At 36.0% G+C, this 20,377-nt stretch overlaps 1 protein-coding gene across 9 annotated transcripts in view; it reads left to right on the top strand.

Moving 5' to 3' along the window:
- Positions 1-17,908, top strand: part of LOC119653780 (reticulon-1-A) — an 82,614-nt gene extending 64,706 nt beyond the window's left edge. For 7 of the 9 annotated variants that reach the window (XM_038058794.1, XM_038058786.1, XM_038058851.1 and 4 more), the window contains 4 exons: positions 3,478-3,685; positions 11,498-11,706; positions 11,790-11,895; positions 16,685-17,908. In XM_038058794.1, the coding sequence (XP_037914722.1) occupies positions 3,478-3,685; positions 11,498-11,706; positions 11,790-11,895; positions 16,685-16,739 (578 nt within the window). In that variant the 3' untranslated portion in view covers positions 16,740-17,908. Of the gene's footprint in view, positions 1-2,920; positions 3,136-3,192; positions 3,250-3,477; positions 3,686-11,497; positions 11,707-11,789; positions 11,896-16,684 lie in introns of those variants that run through there. The other 2 variants (XM_038058835.1, XM_038058828.1) reach the window with 2 other exon arrangements.
- The last annotated feature ends 2,469 nt before the right edge of the window (positions 17,909-20,377 follow it).

Raw genomic sequence — 20,377 nt, 5'->3', positions numbered from 1 at the left:
ACAAGGATCTAACACTAGTGAATTCATACAGGCCCATCAGTTGGTTATTCGTAATGTCCAAAGCGTTTTGAAAGCCTCCACCCGACCAAACCTGTATCCCTCCTCGCTGGCGAAAAGATAAGGTAGCACCATCAATTTGGCTTTCGCAAAGGGCGTGATTAGTTGGAACAAAGGCATAGAATCTGGCAGAAATCATCCAAACATTACAAAAGACAAAATTTTGTTCTAGGATGCTCCTTGAATAGTTAATACACAAAGTCAAGAAATTGCTTCTCACTAATTATGCGAAGTTCAGACGTTGGTATAAAAGTTTTACCACGCGTCAATGTTGACACACAATAAGGAAGCGTATTAAAACCAGTGTTGAACCAGATGCAATCACGTTTAATATATTCGACAAAGGGAGTTCATGAAAATATGAAATTATGAAAGCTTCAAACAAACATCCCCCGATCGTTGAAAGCAGACGTGTTAACCATCCTAACTGGAAGATTTAATAACTTAACGATAATGACCGTATTTTAAATGAAGAATACATTAATAAAAAGGATATATTCCCAAAAAACAGTGGGATTTCCACCTAACTTTCTAGTATCATGCATAGTTATGACTGTAAGACAAGTTATACAAAAAGTCTCTAAAAATACATTTGAATGTCGATATTTGGATAGGTTCTGAGAATGAGATCTACCATGTTTTTTTTTAATGTCTCACATCTCTCCTTTAGAGTCAACTTCGACACTAAGATACGTTTCAATAAAGACTATGGTTATATTAGGGAAGAAACGTTTACACGAAGTTTTAAAAGATGATCACTTTCATAAAACTTCGAAAGCTATCTCATGTGCTATATACGGAAATTCTTCCCTTGGAGAACAAGCAAACCATAGTTGTGATGAGAATCTGTAAAGCTCAGAGGTAATAAGTTTCCTTTTTAGCGAACGCCAAATCCAAAATTCTTAAAGAAATCACGATAATACTCACCCTAAGGTAAAAAGAAATGCTATGATATGCTATATATGTTCAAATAAAAGAGAAATCACCAGAATGATCCATTTAATTTTCATTTATTCTTACATTTTTTAGCTCACTTGAGAGTTGTGACCTTCAAAAGATTGAGTTAAAGCTCTTAAATTTTGATTTTTAATTAGCTTGAAAAGGTTGATAACCTATTAGGAATCTTAAAAGAGCCGTACACACCAAATTTAACTACATGTGAGCACTACAAAACCTTTCATAATTCAGCGATTGTAATCCGGTATACACTGGTTCAGAGGCGCCACAAAATTATGAATGAAACAATTGGAGCTTTCATTTGTCTTTTATTCAATTAAGTTATCTCCCTTGCTAGAAAATAAATGGTGCAGAACAGTATCCATTTCATTTTAGAGATTGTCCATGGATTTCCCAAGATAATGTTCGACAATCCACTATATATGCAATCCTAGTCAATTAATGGTTCGATTCTTAATGAAAATAATAATTAAACAGAATCTAATTACGCTTTTTCCAAAATAGTGGAGTTGACCAATTGACAATTACCTTGATATGTATTTACCTAGACATGACGCAGAAACGACATGAATTTTTTTCCTTGGATATCTCAACCTATCTCTTAAGAGTATGGAATATATTGTAATACTGACTTCCTACAAATTGTAAAGATACTTCGGATCGTCAATGAATTGCAAGATCAAAGTGATTATCGAAATGTATTTTATGAAAGTCAAACTGCAAACTTGGTCAAATACGCACTATAAATGTTCATATACGACCTTTCATTGACAAATTCGTCTTTTTATTACTTTTACAAACTAGCGGAAATAACCATCTTTAGAATGTTTTCAATTGAATAGGTTTCAAAATTTTCCAACCAGGAACCAATCTTTATAGTTGAATCACTGAGCACGCTAGGAGGTAGTCTACTGAACACGTGCAAAATATTTTTTCGCGGCAGATATTTCCATCGAAATATTCTGGCCAGACGCCAAAACATTGAGTATGAATTGATACCATAGATAATTAATCACAGTCTCTTATTCTGACGTTGGTTTATTTCATTTCAATACACGTAGAATTCGATGTAAAACCATAGTGCAGTGCCTTCCATGTTTTACAATGTAGACACCTAACCATTTCCGTCAACATTCTTGCAAACCCCTTGGCATTCTAATTTAATTCCCTCCAAATGCCTTGCAAAGTTCACTTTCAGTGAATGTTTTTGCTTGTCTCCGGTGGCAGAAAACCTTACTATGGCTTCTGTTACAGCAGAAACTGAACACGATGGACTTACGTCCCATTCTCGTTGTGTCAACTTCTGTTTATTTCTGGATTAAAAGATTTTTATTCCCTATGCTTTCAGACGCAATCAGTCATTGATCTGTAAAATTGATTTGAAATCCCTTCGCCATTTTCGAATGAAAGTTCATCATTTTTTCAAATTTTACTTCGACGTCAGCTCGGAAAAATGGTTTATTTTGAAAGTTTTGTATTTTTGCTCAAACTCTGGGCAGCCTCTTGAAATTGGTTTATTTAAAAAAAAATGTAAATGTTCACTCCAAGTGCTTGAAACGAAAAAGCATCAAACTTAGCCATGTGCTAAAAGATTAACGTGATAGAGCTTTCACCTTCTGCAATATATATCTGTTTTTTTTTTGCATATTATGATTCTTTACGAACTTGAATACCCTAGATCCTTTTTCCATTGCATCCTATTCCCTTTTGTAACCTATTCATCTGTCGTCGTTAGAATCCAATGAATTTTGGTTAGAATTTCTCTCGACGCGGAAAAAGAAAATCAGAGAAAATAAATTTCCAAAAATAATTCTTATGCAAGAACGATATAGCGACGAATGGGTCCGGCTTTGTTCGATATCGGCGGAGAATAAAATTAAAAATACAACTTATTTCTCTCGGGGCTATTGGCGACGAGGACGACAACGAGTGAAAACTTTTAAGTTTGACGATAAGTTGCTCGTCGTCATTGTAATTAGTGAAAGTCCGGAAATTGTTTAATTTTTTTATTCTATCCATTTTCTGTATCGGGAATTCTTTCTTTTTCTTTCTTTCTTGAATCATTATATAGTTCAAGAAGACGATCTCAAGAATCAGATAGTACAAGTACAAGTAAAAAACGTATTAGCTTTAAATATAGCCCGGCAAATTTAGTATTAATTTGATTCTTTTCCAAAGGAAAATTCATCGAAGAGTAGTGACACAAAATGTCTTCTTCTTGTTGCTTTGAAAATGGTATGGCCAAGTGAAGAATGAAAAAAAGTGAAATGAAATTTTCAAAAATTTGTTCTTGTAGTGCTTGAGGAATCTTTGAACAGAAAAATATTTGAAGAAAATCTATTTTTGTTTTCCAAGTAAATGTGTCGTGCTTCTCTATACTTTTGTGCTCTGTCCCATGTCTGTTGTTTTTCAATTTTTGTTGCAGTAAAAAAAATAATTTTTCGTCGTTTTGATTCTTTCCAGTGGAATCTCTCATCTATTGGCGTGATGTGAAGAAATCCGGAATAGTATTTGGAGCTGGACTAGTCATTTTATTAGCGATATCATGCTTCTCAGTGATCAGTGTATTCGCTTATCTATCCCTTCTAACGTTGGCCGGAACAATTGCTTTCCGTATCTACAAAAATGTTTTGGGAGCCATTCAGAAAACATCAGAGGGTCATCCATTCAAGTAAGTTATGGTTTTTATATGAATTTTTTGATATAAATTTAAAAATAAGTGGTCTCCTTTTTGTTGTGGTAAATATATTTCTTCCATAATTTAAGGTAGTACTAGTACTTTAGGAGAATTGAAAAAAAATCAATACTGATGGTTAAAAGATTTCTGTAAATAACAATGAAAATCTTATGGTTAATAATTATCACTTCAAATCATCCATGCAATTCCAAAACGTTTGAATTAAGTATTCTGATAGTTTTCATCATATTATTTCATACTTCCACATTACATATAATATATAAAATTACGGAAATTGAAGCCTGTGTCAAATGTTTTTAAAATTTCCTTTATGTGATAAATCGCGAATCTCCGTTGCTAACAATTGACTAATACGCCTGAAGTTAACTTTATCAGCATTTTCCAAGAAGTCTTCACGGTTCACTACAAAAAGGTTTACTCATCAAATAAACGAGTGACTCCAGTGTCAAATACTTGGCTGTGAAATTGACTCCGCCCAAAAGCAGGGCGTGAGCAATTCTTGGTCTAACTTTCTCATTAATTATGATTTCGACAAATCTCTCAGAGGATTACCAATCCAGAGTGAAAGTTCCAAACCTACTACAAATTGAAATAGCTTACTCATGGACTAATCCGTTTTTTTGTTTTAGCACGACTTGCTAAAGAAATAGCATCCTCTATACAACCCAGACACCGGTAGAAGCTTCACCCATTTTCTGTCGACTATCACTACTGAATTCTAATCAGTTTACCAAGTACTCGACCAATACATGCCAACGTACTTGTTATTTCGGAATTGTCTTCAGCCAGATTACTCGATAATACGTTGTACTATTGGACAACAACACCAAGCGTTTGATTAATGATAGCTGTAACTTCAGTGTTTCCCTGTCTCGACAAGTCCCTTGACTACCTTTGAACAAATTCAGCACTTTGGACATTTGCTGAAATTTGCATAATCGCAACATTTACAGAAAATGTCATTGTCCATTGGCCTGACTCACGACAGACCAATTCGGCAGACTTGGATCTTTCAATGAATTTGCCTCATACAGCCTCCAGTAAATTTTTAAAAATTTGGAGAATACTTAAACTCATTCAGAGTCTCTCATGATCACAAGCATCCATCCATTCCCTTAGATAAGACAGTTTATATCCCAATCTCCTCCTTATGAATCGCAAGGCAGTAATGTTACTAATTTTGCCTTTTTTGGCAAAGAACTCTCATTGTAATAAAATACCGACTACTTAATTCCTTCTCTATGGAAGGAACTATTGCCAGCCTTGACATTAAAACTTAGTGAATTCGTTGAGGTTCTCACATTAGTCAGATAAGGTTGTTGCTCTCGTTGTGTCTAATTTTGTGCTCGTCTCGGCTGGTTGCTAGGTCGGCCATTCGATGTGCCCCATTGGGACGACTTTATCAAGCAGCTCTTGGTATCTTGTCAATAACGCGTCGAGATGACAGTTTTAGGTCTTTTATTTTATATATAGTTGGTTCAAAGAAATTGTATTGTTATCCTGTAGACGAACCGAAATAAAAAAGTTCAATGTAAAATCACCTAATCGTGGCGGACAAATTAACATCGCCATTTCCAGTTCATGAAATTGAGTTGACAAAACATTCGTATTATCAACAGTTGTAGAGTCGTTGAAACCACATGTGATCGAATACTCATTAATGTTATACTACTGCCCATTGAATATATTCAAATAGAAACTTTCACTGTAGTTATCGATTTTTTGCTCAAATTTAAAATTGATATTTTTTATAGCTGTCAATATAATACAAGAACTATATTTAATTAAATTACTGCCAATTGTCGCCAAATTGCACTTACAAAATTGAGCCGTGAATCGACTAGACCAAGCTTTCTAAGAGCATGAAATATCACATAACTGGCACGTTCCGCTACCTAATTAGACCATGCATGGTAGCCTTGGGGGTCTTACTGGCGTGAGTCTTGATAAGGTAGGTCCACCAGATCGTCTTCATTTTTTAAGCGAAGACGAGCGTTCTCGAGCTGAGGGCGCAATCTGTGAAGGATCTATGTATGTTCCGTAAAGTTACTGTTGTTATCTAAGCTTGTTACCCTTTTGGAAGCCGGAGCAGCGCTTGGTCATCAACCACAGCTACTTCGAGTCCAACTTTAACAGCAGCATATTATGTAGAGCATAGAAAATCTATCTGACTGTCTAATAATACTCTATATCTGCTTTAGAGGTAAAGTCGCGACTTTCGGTTTTAAAAGAATTCATCTACACACTCAGCCTCCGTGGTCATTAAGGAACGTGGAATGGGTGCTAGGAGTTGACTCAAACAATCTTGTGTCAACACTTTTCTTACCTTAATGCGTCATTCCCCAAAACTAATCTTGACAAGCAGGGGACGTGGAAAAGCGTTTAACGTGCGATAGCGATTGTGCAAGCTGCAGAAGAACCTCTGACGGACGTGTTTGTGAGAATTACAGCGCTCGCAACAAAATCAAAATAGTTTTAAACGTAAATGTCAGGGGTGAGCTCAGAGTAATGATAAATTAGAGAGAAAATTAAAAATCAATTTCTCAATTGATCGTTTTTCCTGAAGCATTGAAACCATTTGAAGAACGTATTTCTTCTTTATCAGAAAAGGCTTTTACAGAACCCATTGCCTTTTTATTATCTTCAAATTTATATCCTGGAAGCAATTCCTTGAAAAAAAGAAATATGAGGAAGTCGCAAATGACGAGATCGGGAGAAAGTATTAATTCAGGAAACAGTTCAAGTCTTGACTCTCGAATGCAATATAGAAGAGGACCCCAGGTTTCAAAATTTATCCCTTTTTTCTTCTTAATGGCTTTCTGCGTCCTTTTTATCTGTTCCTTAAGAAGAGGAAATAGGAGGAAGTTGCGGATGACAAGATCTGGAGAAAACAAAGGTTCAGGAAGCAGTTTAAGTCTCGATTTTCGAATGCGTGAAAGAAGGAGTCCAGCTTTCAAAATTTGCCTAGCCTTGCTTCTTGATTTTGGTACGCAGAGCAGATAAAAATGAGGCAGGAAACCGCCGTACTACGCAGGGCAGATAAAAAGGAGGCAGAAAACCGTCCAGTTATGTAGTGCGCCTCGAATTTTCTCAGTGTCGGTGCCCATATCCCCATATCCAAGTTACGTCAGCACAGTGGAAACCTACAAACCTACATGATTTGTTAACAAATCGAGATGACACAGGAAAAACAATTTAAACATGTTTTTTTTTGTCCCTCGTAAGTTCAAGTATCTAGTATTAACAGACAGCCCCACAATACCTTCTCCCAAACATACTATAATATTAGGTTCTATTCATGCAATTTTTTTTAGGTTCACTATTTCTGAGAGTTACATAACTTCAGTGATAATCATCATTTGAAGGTGAAATGTGAATTCTGTACTGCACCTATTTTGCATCTGTTTCATTCGACGTAACCTTTTCTATATTTCATTAAATTTTAGCAAGTGAATCTTCAGCGTAATAGTGCAAACGTAAAGGGACTTCACGGCACTCACTACTTTTTCAAGATAAACATCACAGGCTTTTCTTACTGCCCACAGTTCATCTACACATTCAAGTTCTCTGATTTGTCCATCCTGATAGGTGAAGTGGTGTTCCTGAAAATTCTGCTAGAAATTGGCTTGACCTAAAAGCGTCTCCGAAAAAAGTAGAATTGCGGTGCCCCTCATAACTCGGTGCTGGATTGTCTGAAATCAAGAAAATCAAATTTCTTTCATTAGATGATCGCTTTATCCAGGTAAGGGAGGGTTTTTCGAAATTTCAATTTCTCCTGATATTGATTCTCATGGCTTGCATAAAGGTTAATAAAGTAAAGAACCTTCATTCCAGATACAGGCTAGAACATAAGCTGCAATCTCACGATGATGGAGGTTCCATTCTAATGCTTTGGTGAGATTTTCCTAATAAGTTGGTTCAAACTTCAATTGTTGTTCTGCGTAAAACCTCTGACACATTCCGCCAGGAGAACATCTTTTCTCAAATCTTCACAGATAAGCTTGATGACATCCAAAACACGCTTAGGAAGAGCACTATACGTGTGTTTAAACAAATCCAATTCAGCAGGTTTTTGCTATTCGAATCACGAGCCCACGCTGAGTCATGTATGAGACGTGGATGCTTAAACCGCTGTACCTTCCTTAGTTTCGCTTCGATTCGTCTTAAATTTTATGACAATATTCCTGAATCCATTCAGAAAATCAAATAAAAGTAAATGCAAAAAAAGAATTCTAAAACGTTTCCCTCTTCCTTAAAGTATGACCTATTCACAGCCACTATCGCCTCCTAAACGACACGTCCATTGGTACCTGGTCCGTACGATGACGTAGTCTTCCAATAAAGATTGTGTCGGATCAGAATACTTTGATAACTCGGCGGAGATAGGTAGTAATGAGTTACAATTCTACTTGGAAAATACATAAGCTTTAAAGAGCGAATTCTTGACGCAAATTTTATTTAACGTCTAGAGTATTAAGCTTCGGCGATTGTGGCTCTGCCTTCAAGCAGGTACGTCGCAATATGCAAGCGAATACAAGGAACCATCAAAGCATAATCATATGTTAAGTCGTATTACTAATTAATTATTTAATTAAATGCTCTTTGCCGGTCAGTTGCAGGAAGCCACGAACCTCATATCATTGTTATCATATTACAGTCCCTAAGACGATGCTCTCCAGCGTTACAATCTTATTTTACTTAACCCCACAATGTCCAGCTTGCACCACTGTAATTCCCGCTGAAGTTGGAGCAAACGATCATTCTGGGTAATCTCGATATAGCCATCAAGGAGCGCGCCAACATTCCAGAGCCCAATCATATGCCGTTAACGAAAATAAAAAGTCCTAGCCATAAAATCAGTCTGGGGCAATGTTATCCATATCCAAAGCATAATCAAGATTCGAGATTTGCAAGCTGCTCGCATGGGATTCACTACCTCAGCTGGTTACCAACTTTCCGGCTTAACAGTAAATATTATTAGTCCAAGTGAGGTTTACCCCAGCTACACTTTGAGACGCTTAGGTGTAGCACCACTATTCAAAAATCGTTGACATTTCACCTCCGCTGACGTCATCGCACAGATGGAACTGAAGCGAGTTTACCTGAACGTTTTTTCCTTTCATTGGTTGAGCAAGTCCGAACAAAATTTATCACATTAACAATTAGTTAAATACTCCCTTCCCTTAACTTCTGAATCGAATTTACTAAATATTCACTAAATAAACTCACTTTCCATTGATTTCATTTAAATAGTAAATTGTGAATGACAATCCTCTCATGAATTTCAGCATAAATATTGAAGGTATTGCTAACATAAATCATAAATTATATCATAATGATTTGTGCGGGTATTTAAATCAAATTTTTCGTAGAATCGCCATTCTAGCTCTTCCACATATTATCTCGGATTCTTGCGTTTTTTATTACTTTAACTCACTCCCTATCTTCTACCAGGATTTTTCCAGCATTGCAACCTTAGCAGTTAGTTCCAAAATGTTATTTTTCATAGAAGTCGTCAAAACATTGAAGGTTGTCTACCTTCGGTGACTTGCCTATTCAGTAGCATTTCATTATTTTAACTTTGCACACACGCAGTGATATCAATTTCAGTTCATTCATCTCGTAATGGAGTTTGTAGATTAAATTGAAATATACATCCAAATTGGTAATAACAGACAATTAATCCCAGAAAACAATAAAGCTACCTTTTGTTTCGTGTCGATGGCGCCTACATTAAGCGAGAATGTCAATAATGCAACTCCCTCACAATAGCAATTTATCTTTATTTCTTTAGCCTACATTTATTTGCTAGGGCGTTTGATTCACGACTTTGGGAAATATCGAATAACTTTGGGAGATGAAATCAATCTGGATTTCAAATAAATATTAAAACGCACAAATACTATGTCTGCGAAAAAATATATAAAGTTTGTTATTAGGTGATCAAAATCCCTTTTTACATAAGATGCAATTAAATTCAGTCATTGAGAAAGTACGGATACGGCGAGTACGTGAGACAATCAATTTTGAAGGAAAATTGGAACAATGATAGTTATACTCCAAAAATGATTTGACAGTTGAGTGTGATAAATATTTCCCTACCAAAAACCTCACTTCCTAGAAAGTGAGTCACTCTTCTGTCTTTTCTCGAGTTCAACAAGTTCTCCACCATGAATGATATATGCCATTAATTATTTTGTTTACTTACATCGGATTTGCATATTATGCTTTTCATACTACGTTTTGTGCCTAATTCCATTCCATTGTAGTGTTCACTGATTTATCAGCATCAACACAGAAATCTTCCACTACTTTCGAATATTTCAATATCGGACTAGAAAATGTATTCATTACTTTTAATTTCCTCCTAGCAGTCTCCCTAGTCGAGCTTCTCTCAAATGAGGAATCAATTTAATTACAGACCTTATAAATTGTGTAAAACAAGTTGGGAAACCTGGAAAGCTGAACGCTTCAGTTATGAAAGGTTTTGTGTATTTCTTTTATAAAGACATTTGAGTGTGAATTTATCCCATTAGTACGTAACAGGTAATATGCGCATATATTATGTGAGAATATCCATTTTCGAGTGATATTGACATCCAAAATCTTGAATTTCCAAAGAAGTGAAATTTTGATTTATTATAATTTTGTTAGTAATAGTGCGATTTTCACTAAACTTGGTAGGATTAAGTTCTATATTATAGCCTACATTACTGCAAAATTTCGTGGTGCGAGGATGAACTTAAGGCAGGTTCTGCAGCCAATTACTGAAAATTATAGTAATATACTATTATTTCAAGGGATATCGATATGGAAGGTATTTCGGAGCCTAGCCACCATATAGTGGCAGCCTCTTGATTTTTTTCAGATTTTTCAGTTGGGCAGTTTCTGAGAATGGCCCCGTTAAATAAATGGTCACTTTCGACCCCCCGAACTCCCCACCTTCTAACAAATGACAAAACTCAGACGGAAAGTACTAATCGAGACCGATCATGACTATATTTGGTGAAAAAAAAATTACACCCCCTTTTGCATGTATGGGGACCTCCCCTTAAATTGGACGTAAAAGAAAGTGACTCACTGTGTACGTGAGCGTTCACAGTTCCCACCTTTCCACCAAATTTGTTGTCAATAGCTACAACAGTCTCCAAGGAAAATAGTGTGACGGACAAACAGACAGCAAACCGATTTTAAAAGGTTTTGTTTTATACATCGGAGCATTCTCAATCCATGGCAACATCTTAATTATAGCTTATGTGAAATATAGGTTAATAGTAACCGATTAATCATCCAACTACATTGTAAGTTATCATTCTTACGGGTCGTAAAGAAACGCGAGAATGAAATTTTCATTGATTTCATTGAGGTTCGCAACATTTTTAATAGAAGATGAAATTTCAAAGAAATTTGTGTCCTTCAAATGTCCGGATGACGTCTTTGTGGTTTCATATTGAATAATCGAATTTAGTCAAAGGATTTAAGAGGCATGACTAATCGAGGCGTCAATAATCGACCTAGAAAACAATGACAAAGAACAATTGGAGAATTATGATTCTCCGATGGACCTCTTAGAGCGACGCAAATCATATTACCAACAACTGACTTTGATACGAAGGTGTGGTAAACCACCTGCCCGATAGCATCACAATAAACAATAACTGGTGCAACATATAAAATATTAGCAATTAGATAGTAGCAATCAAATGGTGGACCAAACACTGTAAATTACAGACTCTTATGTTCAAAATTATTTTCGAAAAATAATTAATTTGTTTTCTTTTACAGAGAATACCTTGAATTGGATCTTACAATTTCACAAGAAAAAGCACAAAATGTCGTAGGTGTTGTAGTGGCACATCTGAATGGATTCATTTCGGAACTGAGACGATTGTTCCTCGTCGATGATTTGGTTGACTCAATTAAGTTCGGTGTAATTTTGTGGGTTCTGACATACATTGGCGCCTGGTTCAATGGAATGACTTTGGTTATCTTGGGTGAGTGACGAACGAATGTTCCAATGTTGTATTTAATTCAATTATGTCATTTTACTAATTTTCCATTCTTCTATATTTGTTAGCATTCGTCGCATTGTTCACTTTACCAAAAGTTTACGAAAACAACAAGCAGTCAATCGACACATACTTAGATTTGGTTAGGAGTAAAATTTTGGAAATCACTGACAAGTAAGTATTGCTTGTTTGTTTACTATTTCAATTATATTTAATTTACTTTGAACCGAGAATACATTTTTTGAATTGATAAAAGTACAATCTTCAATTTCGATCTTTGGAAATTTTTTGAGACATTGGAGATAAACAAATAATGGGCGACGCCCCATTAAATTGCAACAAAAACAATTATTTTTGGAACCTACTACGCAATTATGGAATTTACCTCAATGAATCCCAGACAATCTCTATACACAGTAGATAACCCAATGCAAATTTACGTTTTTTAGATGGTTATCATTATTTCCATTCATGTAACAATCAAACTCTTACAAACTAATACATAAAAGAGAATAAATCAATTTATTTTTAATAAAGCGATAATTCTTATGATTTCGTATACACTTTCATTCAAATTCGCTGAAAATAACACAAAGTAACGTCAAAACTTCCTCTATTTACATATAAATTATATGATTTTGTACAAAACGAATTTGAGATAGAGTGAGTCATTGTAGCGATGAAAAGATACATGAAACATGCAGACTTTTTTTGGTAACTTCTATATGAATAGAAATGAAATCATGACAAAAATAGGAGCTGAAAAGACAAATTTTCATGATAAAGAAGTTTGTTATGCTTTTGGGTTTCAATGATACCTTATAGATGGCAATCTGTATTATCATCGTTCTTTCTAGAAAAATCCGGTTTACTTTTTATAATTTGCATGTGTCTGATTATCATTATACGGCGAAAGTTGATTGTTTGCCTCCCCTATCTTTCAAGCCTCAATAATTGCGATAATCTATTGTGAATTATCATTTGTCAGTGGAGACTATGTATGACAATGCAAATAACTAATTTGTTTAGGTTCGAATGGTCAATTTGTGCGTTGAGAGTGTGATGATCGATTTTTCTCATCAATTGAGGTGGTTACGAAGAAATCCGGGTAGACGAATAGCATGTTAGGCGCACTCATTCTTTGAGTCCTAGGGTGTTTTTACAAGGAATCATGTATAAAACTACGCACATTTTCAACCGAAAATTATTCGTTGTTTCCCGTTCTTTCGAGTGAATCAATGTACTATATCAAAGGCAAGAAAGAAAAACAAATAGAACCTAGTTTAGAATATGCCCAAATAACATAAACACTTAAGCCTGGTTAACCTCCCAACTGTTCCTTTTTTTTACAAAAGTTGGAATTTTTACAATGTAAAAATCGCCCAAAGTTTCGAATTGGCCTATTACAGTGGATGTCGTCGTAAAAGTCTCGTTGAAATTATTTTTGTGGTTTGTTTCTATGATAAATGAGAGAAATGCTTATGAAAGAGTAAAAAAAATTTCACTCGCCACATTATAAAGTAGGAGGCATAACCGGGAGTGGCGAAAAAGATATCGTCTTGTCTAGCATTAATTACTGCCACTTTCTGATAAATTTCTTTATATCAAAGGAGACAATCAGGTGTAGACTGTCGTGCTAGATTCGCAAATCTCGTCGTCGTAACGGATGACTTTGAACTAGTTATTAACAGAAACCGAACAGCTGTAATCCTAAAGACAGACCAAGTAGACTGCTCAAAAGGTCATCCTAGTACCGGTGGTACTATCAACCGCAAAATTAGATATATATACACCTATAGTTTTATGGCCTTAGCTTTCAACCTAATGGGAATTGGGAATGAATTAACCATTTCCGCAAGGTTCGCGTTGCTTTGCTATGAAGGCGCAATCAAGAACTGTTCCCAATTTTACTAGAATGCAGACCTCATATCCTCCTTGCTTGGAAACCAAATGTCTCAGTATGTAACCCCTAAATATCTAGAATTTCGCATGGCGCTAGCATAGGAAGAAACTATACTGTTATGTTCATTGTAGATAAGTTGTTAGAGATTTGTGATTCCTAAAACAGCGCTCATAACTGCCAATGGTACAACATATTATAGAGTACTGATGTTGAAATTCGATTAAACGATGCTTGATTTTGTAAGCTGTTGGTGTCGTGCCAGAAATTAATCAACCCGAAATTAGGTAGGCAGTCAATATGGAATGGAGTCAAATCGCTTTTAAGTAGATGCCCAAAATTTGAATTACCAAGTGCTGTTGTTTTTAGCAAAAGGTAAGTGTGGACCCACTTGCTCCCATGACATCAACAAAAAGTCATAAACATACAATATGATTCTATAGAAAAACAATTAGGACACGGTGCGATCTACTGCCTTTGCGTAAAATTTTTGGGTGATGGTTATATATGCAAGATATGAGCTCTCAATAATAATCGACACTTTACTCTTTGACCTCATCATCATCATCGACTGCGCAACAACCGGTATCCGGTCTAGGCCTGCCTTAATAAGGAACTCCAGGCACCCCGGTTTCGCGCCGAGGTCCACCAATTCAATATCCCTAAAAGCTGTCTGGCGTCCTGACCTACACCATCGCTCCATCTTAGGCAGGGTCTGCCTCGTCTTCTTTTTCTACCATGATATTGCCCTTATAGACTTTCCGGGTTGGATCATCCTCATCCATATGGATTAAGTAACCCGCCCACTGTAACCTATTGAGCCGGATTTTATCTACAACCTGACGGTCATTTATCGCTCATAGATTTCGTCGTTATGTAGGCTATGGAATCGTCCATCCTCATGTAGAGGGCCAAAAATTCTTCGGAGGATTCTTCTCTCGAACGCGGCCAAGAGTTGGCAATTTTTCTTGCTAAGAACCCAAGTTTTCGAGGAGTACATGAGGACTGGCAAGATCATAGTCTTGTACAGTAAGAGGTTTGACCCTATGGTGAGACGTTTCGAGCAGAACAGTCTTTGTAAGCTGAAATAGGTTCTGTTGGCTGACAACAACCGTTCGCAGATTTCATCATCGTAGCTGTTATCGGTTGTGATTTTCGACCCTAGATAGAAGAAATTGTCAACGGTCTCAAAGTTGTATTCTCCTATCCTTATTATTTATTCTTCGTGTTTGACCAGTGCGGTTTGATGTTGTTGGTTGATTCGTCTTCGGTGCTGACGTTGCCATATATATTTTGTCTTGCCTTCATTGATGTGCAGCCCAAGATCTCGCGCCGCCTACTCGATCTGGATGAAGGCAGTTTGTACGTCTCAGGTGGTTTTTCCCACGATGTCGATATCGTCAGCATAGGCCAGTAGTTGGGTGGACTTGAAGAGGATCGTACCTTTTGCATTTGCCTCAGCATCACGGATCACTTTCTCGAGGACCAGGTTAAAGAGGACGCATGATAGGGCATCACCCTGTTGAGAGTGATCCTGGCGACTTATAATTTTTTAGCCGATGAATTGCACGGACGATTTCTCCTATACTTGGTGGTGGCAGTATTTATCCGTCGTCTTCAGTTGGCAGTTCGGAACTCACCGATGCTCTAGTTGTTCAGTAGTTCTTCAAAGTACTCAACCCATCGCTCTAATATGCCCATTCTGTCGGAAATCAGATTCCGCCCCCCTATATGTTCTGACATTCATCAAAGCTAAGAGGTGCCGACATTCGATCAACACGTTAATTTGGTTGAAAGTGGTCCCGTCTGGAGAGGCCCACGTATGGTTGTGAACCGCTTTCCGCGCAAACCAGGTACTTTCAACAACCATTTCGTGTGACAATGCTAATTAAATAATCGGCAGTCCGTTATCCTTTCTATTTTGATGTAATCTATGAGAGCGAATGTAACGCCTGATTACGGGTCTCTTCTCTGCTTGGTTGGTAAAATCCCCAAGTATGATTTTGATATCATATCTGGGACAGGCTTCGAGGGTTCGATCTACTGCATCGTAGCAGGTAGGCTTCTTCGACTCGGCAGTCTTTTCTGTAGGAGCGTGAACGTTAATGAGGCTTATATTTCTAAATTTGCCTCGCAGACGCAGAATACATAGGCGTTTGATTATGTTTTTAAAGCCGATAACAGGAGGTTTCATTTTTTGGCTGATTAAGAAGCCTACTCCGAGCACATGGTTTACTGGATGGCCGCTAAAATATATGGTGTAGCGACTCTTCTCGGTTTCAAGTGCAATGCGAGGGTTTTTTCGTACACGCACAGTGTAGCCGAGTCATGCGGTCTTCCCGGAATTGTATTTCAGGCGATGATACTGTGCCCGTCAACGACTAGCACATAATACGAGCCAACAGTCAGACGTTGGTTAGAATGGCACAATTTTTTTGGGGACCTCAAACTGATCCCTAGTTGTAAGAGAGAGGGGAGCTGCTATCTGCGTAAAAGCTATGGACTGGCTCTGAAGATCTGAGCCGGCTGGATCCTGCTACGCTTGCTCTTCCCACAGAAGTCATTAACTTAGTAGTTTGTGGCGTCGAAACGGCGGCACGTCATATCTCTTAATTGGGGTTCCCACAGCGTCCACTGATACCTAACTACCTACCTACGAAGATCAGTACATAATTTCTATCCCACACTAATGATTACAATGCTTCCGATTTATAGCCAAATGTACACCTAAAGAGTCATATTCACCTTAGACGGCAGTTTGAAGTTGTCGTCCTTTCCGCTTTTTCTCAAGATAGTATTAAAGTTTCAAAATAGGAAGCAATAATACTATCTTGTATTTTTTCCCCATTAGTTTTTTGTCATGTTTCAAATAGAATTGACGCTTGTCTCCAGTTTTTAATCCATTTTGTATCTTAGTAGTATCTTACTGATAAAATATATATAATTGTATATTGTATATAATTGTATGTAACATATTTTCTTGATTAATTTATTCGAGTTCCTGTTAGCAATTAACGGTATTTGTAATATATTAATTCAAATATTTTAATCTTTTATTTACAGAGTCAAAGCTGCTATTCCAATTGGAAAGAAACAAGAGACAGACAAGGACAAATGAGCTTAAACACTCAAAGCATAATGCATACATTATAATTATTAACTCGTTATTATCTACATTATAACTATTTTCACTTAAAAACAAAAAATACCTTTTTAAATTCAACAAAAAAAAAAGAAAAAGCAAAAAGAATATAAGATTCAGTCCACAATTGTAGAAATAATATGACTTTGTTCGGTCATGGATGCGTCTTCCTTGTGTCGTATACCACATGCTGGCAAAGTCTCTTTTGTTTTTAAATGAACTCGATAAGATTTACAAGCTTTTTTTTATTTTATTTAGTTAATGTGTGAAAGAAAACCTACAACTTTTTTAAAAGATTGAAAATAAGAAAATTCAACCAAACGAGATTGTTTCTAACATTTGTTGTTGATATCGATACTTTCTTAGTATTGTCTATTTTCATTTGAAGATCACAAAACATCATTCACAAATTAAGTCTTGTCTCGCCTATTTGATCAATGCATGAACGCAAATAAGAAGATAATGGGAGGAGTCAACCAAACAAGTTTTTTAAGGTAGTCCGAGTCGAGACCTAACCAAGTGACGAATATACATAAAAACTGAAATCTATTAGGAAGAAGAACAGACAGGAAACTTAAAGAGAAATTTTACCAAGCAGAAGAGAAGAAAGAAAAACACAAGATTTGTAGTAGCTATATATAACATATTTTTCGCGCATTTGCCGCTTAGTGATTTAATATATACTTGTAAAATGTATGTATTTGTTATAAATATGTATTTTAGTCTTTTGCGAACAAAAAAATGGAAGAATGAAGAGAGCAGAAAAGAAAAGAAAAGAAATCATCAGATGCAAGAAATATCCAATATAGAAAATATATAATCTGACATACAAAGCTAATGTTCTGTCCATTCATTTGCTACAATTTCTTCATTACTCGTTATCATCTATACCAAAACGTGGCTTCACCAATTCTTAGTTTTTCTGTTTGCTTTATCTTTATTAATTTAAATATATACATACTACCTGTAATACGTTTTTATGTAAAATACTGCGAGAAGGATCCAATATATATATTTTCAAGATTCAATGCAATATATTCTTAAATTGTAAATGTGAGAGAAAACCACACATGATTGACTATTATTATTACTATCGAATTAAAATAAAAGAGTAAAGAAAAAAGTGAAAACATACAAAACGTTTACCTCCTTTTTTCCTTTCAACGGCTTCAATGGCAGATTTTACCTTTTTGTTACCATAAATGATCGTAAGGTGAGTGATGGCAATGGCAAGTTTCAAAACGTCGAGAGGTAACTGAAGCCGATCATCGGGACCAAGGTCATAAGATTTGGTGAGGTAGGAGTAAAAGAAAGAACCATCTTCTCATTTAGGAAAACAAATCAAATATGATTAACTTCTTTCAATTTCTTGATCTTTTGACAGCAAAAATATGGTTATAGTGGTTTAACTTCAACCCTTTCGAGAAGCTATTTCCAATATAGTTCGTAAAGCTCCAACTTGAATCCAAATTGTGCACTCGTCAAATGCACTTCTCAGAGTATGCTTTCAGTATAATTGGCAATATGTTACATTTGTATGTTCGGTGACTTTGAACTGAATGCTTCTGGTATGTGTAAAGTTAAATGCTTATAAATAACATAATGCGAAATTCACGTCGATGTAATACTAATTCCAATGTGGAGTGCTCGTCCACTTAATGGGTAGGGTACTATTCTGTGGAAAACTAGGCGTACAAGATTTCCCCAATCTTCGCTTAAAACAGTTTTGTTTAATCTTAATAAAGTAATTAACCTCTATATATTTGCAGCGAGTAATAAATTTAATTATTAGACAAATAAGAGAAGTACATTATCGAAGGGCAAACAATTAGGTAAGAGAAATATTTTCTATGTTGCATAAAGAAATGATGATTAATAATGTTGGCTAAATTTTAATGTCCTACAAACGTATATAAGGAAATCCAACAAATCATATAAACCTTGGATCATTAATCAAAATATTTTTTTAGATATATTTAAGTGTTACTTCTTTCTTTGTTTTCGTTGTGCGATTCTAAAACTCATAGCGCCTTATCCGCTTCAACTGAATTAGCTCCATTAACACTACCTGATCGTGTTAACAATTAAACATGCATTTACGCTTTACCTTTTGTTATCAAATGTCTACTGCATATTTATAACAACTGTTTGTTCGATGCTTCATCTTCTAACAATTAATTAACAGTGTAGCCGTCTTATTGTAACAACATTGCATTAATCATATATCTTGCCTTTAGTTGTTAATTACTGAAAGATAAATTGCAAATTGTTCTTTTGCTTTGTTATATATCTTATAGGCTTTTGTCCAAAACGTGTTATTTACGATATAATTTTAATAAAAATAAATACATAATTGTCAATCATATAAGATCTTTAAAAGAAATAAATGTCGTTTATAAGAATTATGTAAAAAATGATGAGATATTTACGGCAAGAGTATATATTATCGAAGATAAAAGATCATGAAACGATAAACAGAAGCATATATGAGTTTAATTAACTGATTTCAATAGATAATGTTTGCAAAATAATTACTAATGAGTAATGCGAAGAGAAGAAAGATAAAAATCTACAAATTACTCTCTAGGATACAAATTTCTTTTTGTGTGATATTTTCCAGCTTTTGTATTTGATTTTATAAAAGTAACTTACAAATAAAATATCAACATATTTGTCAGTTTCCACTAACTTTTGCCTGCATTTTACTATTCATTTCTATCTCTCACCACAAACAATATATATGTTCAATGGGGCATGGTGCGTATATCATATCCACGCCCGGCCCCCTCCAGGTTTTCCCGAGAAACTGATACCATTCTATGCTTGCGGCTTTAGGGTGGCCCCCTCGACGGCCATTTTGGAATACTGGATTCTATCGTTGTCGCCTTTTAAAGATTTTGTGTGTGAAACAAAACTTTATTAATATCGGTTCAATGTCTGTCACACCCGATGTACTCAGGGGCTCACAATGTACGCTCCAAAAAGGAAAACAGGTCTCTATATTAGTAACTAATATAATAGAAATGTGTGCACCTGGTTACCAGCGGTTTTTAATTTACGTACTAACATATATATATATATATATATATATATGGCGAACCAGATTTATCCTCACCTGAGTTGCAAACGCAGAGCTGCATGCGACCAGGCGCGTGTCATGGGTTGCGGATAATGACATGACCCACCGAGTCAGCTACGAATATCGCAAGTTAATCGTAAATAAGTAGTAATAAGTAATAAGTTAATCGTAAATAAGTAGCCGCGAACAAGCATAACGTTTCCTTTGTGTTCGTCCTCCCTTACCGATTCTTCCCTTTCAGGGGGAGTAAACCTCCTTAACAAATCCGTAATCCGGGGTGAAGGGATCGACGCGCCTATCGGATGAATTGCAGTGACGTTACACTGTATTTCAGCGGCTCCCCTCCAAATACCTTCCCTACCTTTGGAGGTAACCATGAGACATTGCAACATTGGGGCTCTGTTGCAGGGTTGACTGCCTCCCCAATACTGGTGGGAACAAAATTGGTGAAAATAATTCAAATTCTTTTGATGGGACCCCAGGGACACCCAGACAGTACCCAACACGGTTAAGAGTCGCTCAACAACATCAGAGC

The sequence above is a fragment of the Hermetia illucens genome, chromosome 1 (assembly GCF_905115235.1).
Source record: "Hermetia illucens chromosome 1, iHerIll2.2.curated.20191125, whole genome shotgun sequence".
Lineage (NCBI taxonomy): Eukaryota > Metazoa > Arthropoda > Insecta > Diptera > Stratiomyidae > Hermetia > Hermetia illucens.
Note: the sequence above shows the minus strand (reverse complement) of the source record. Positions and strands in the feature narration are given on the sequence as shown.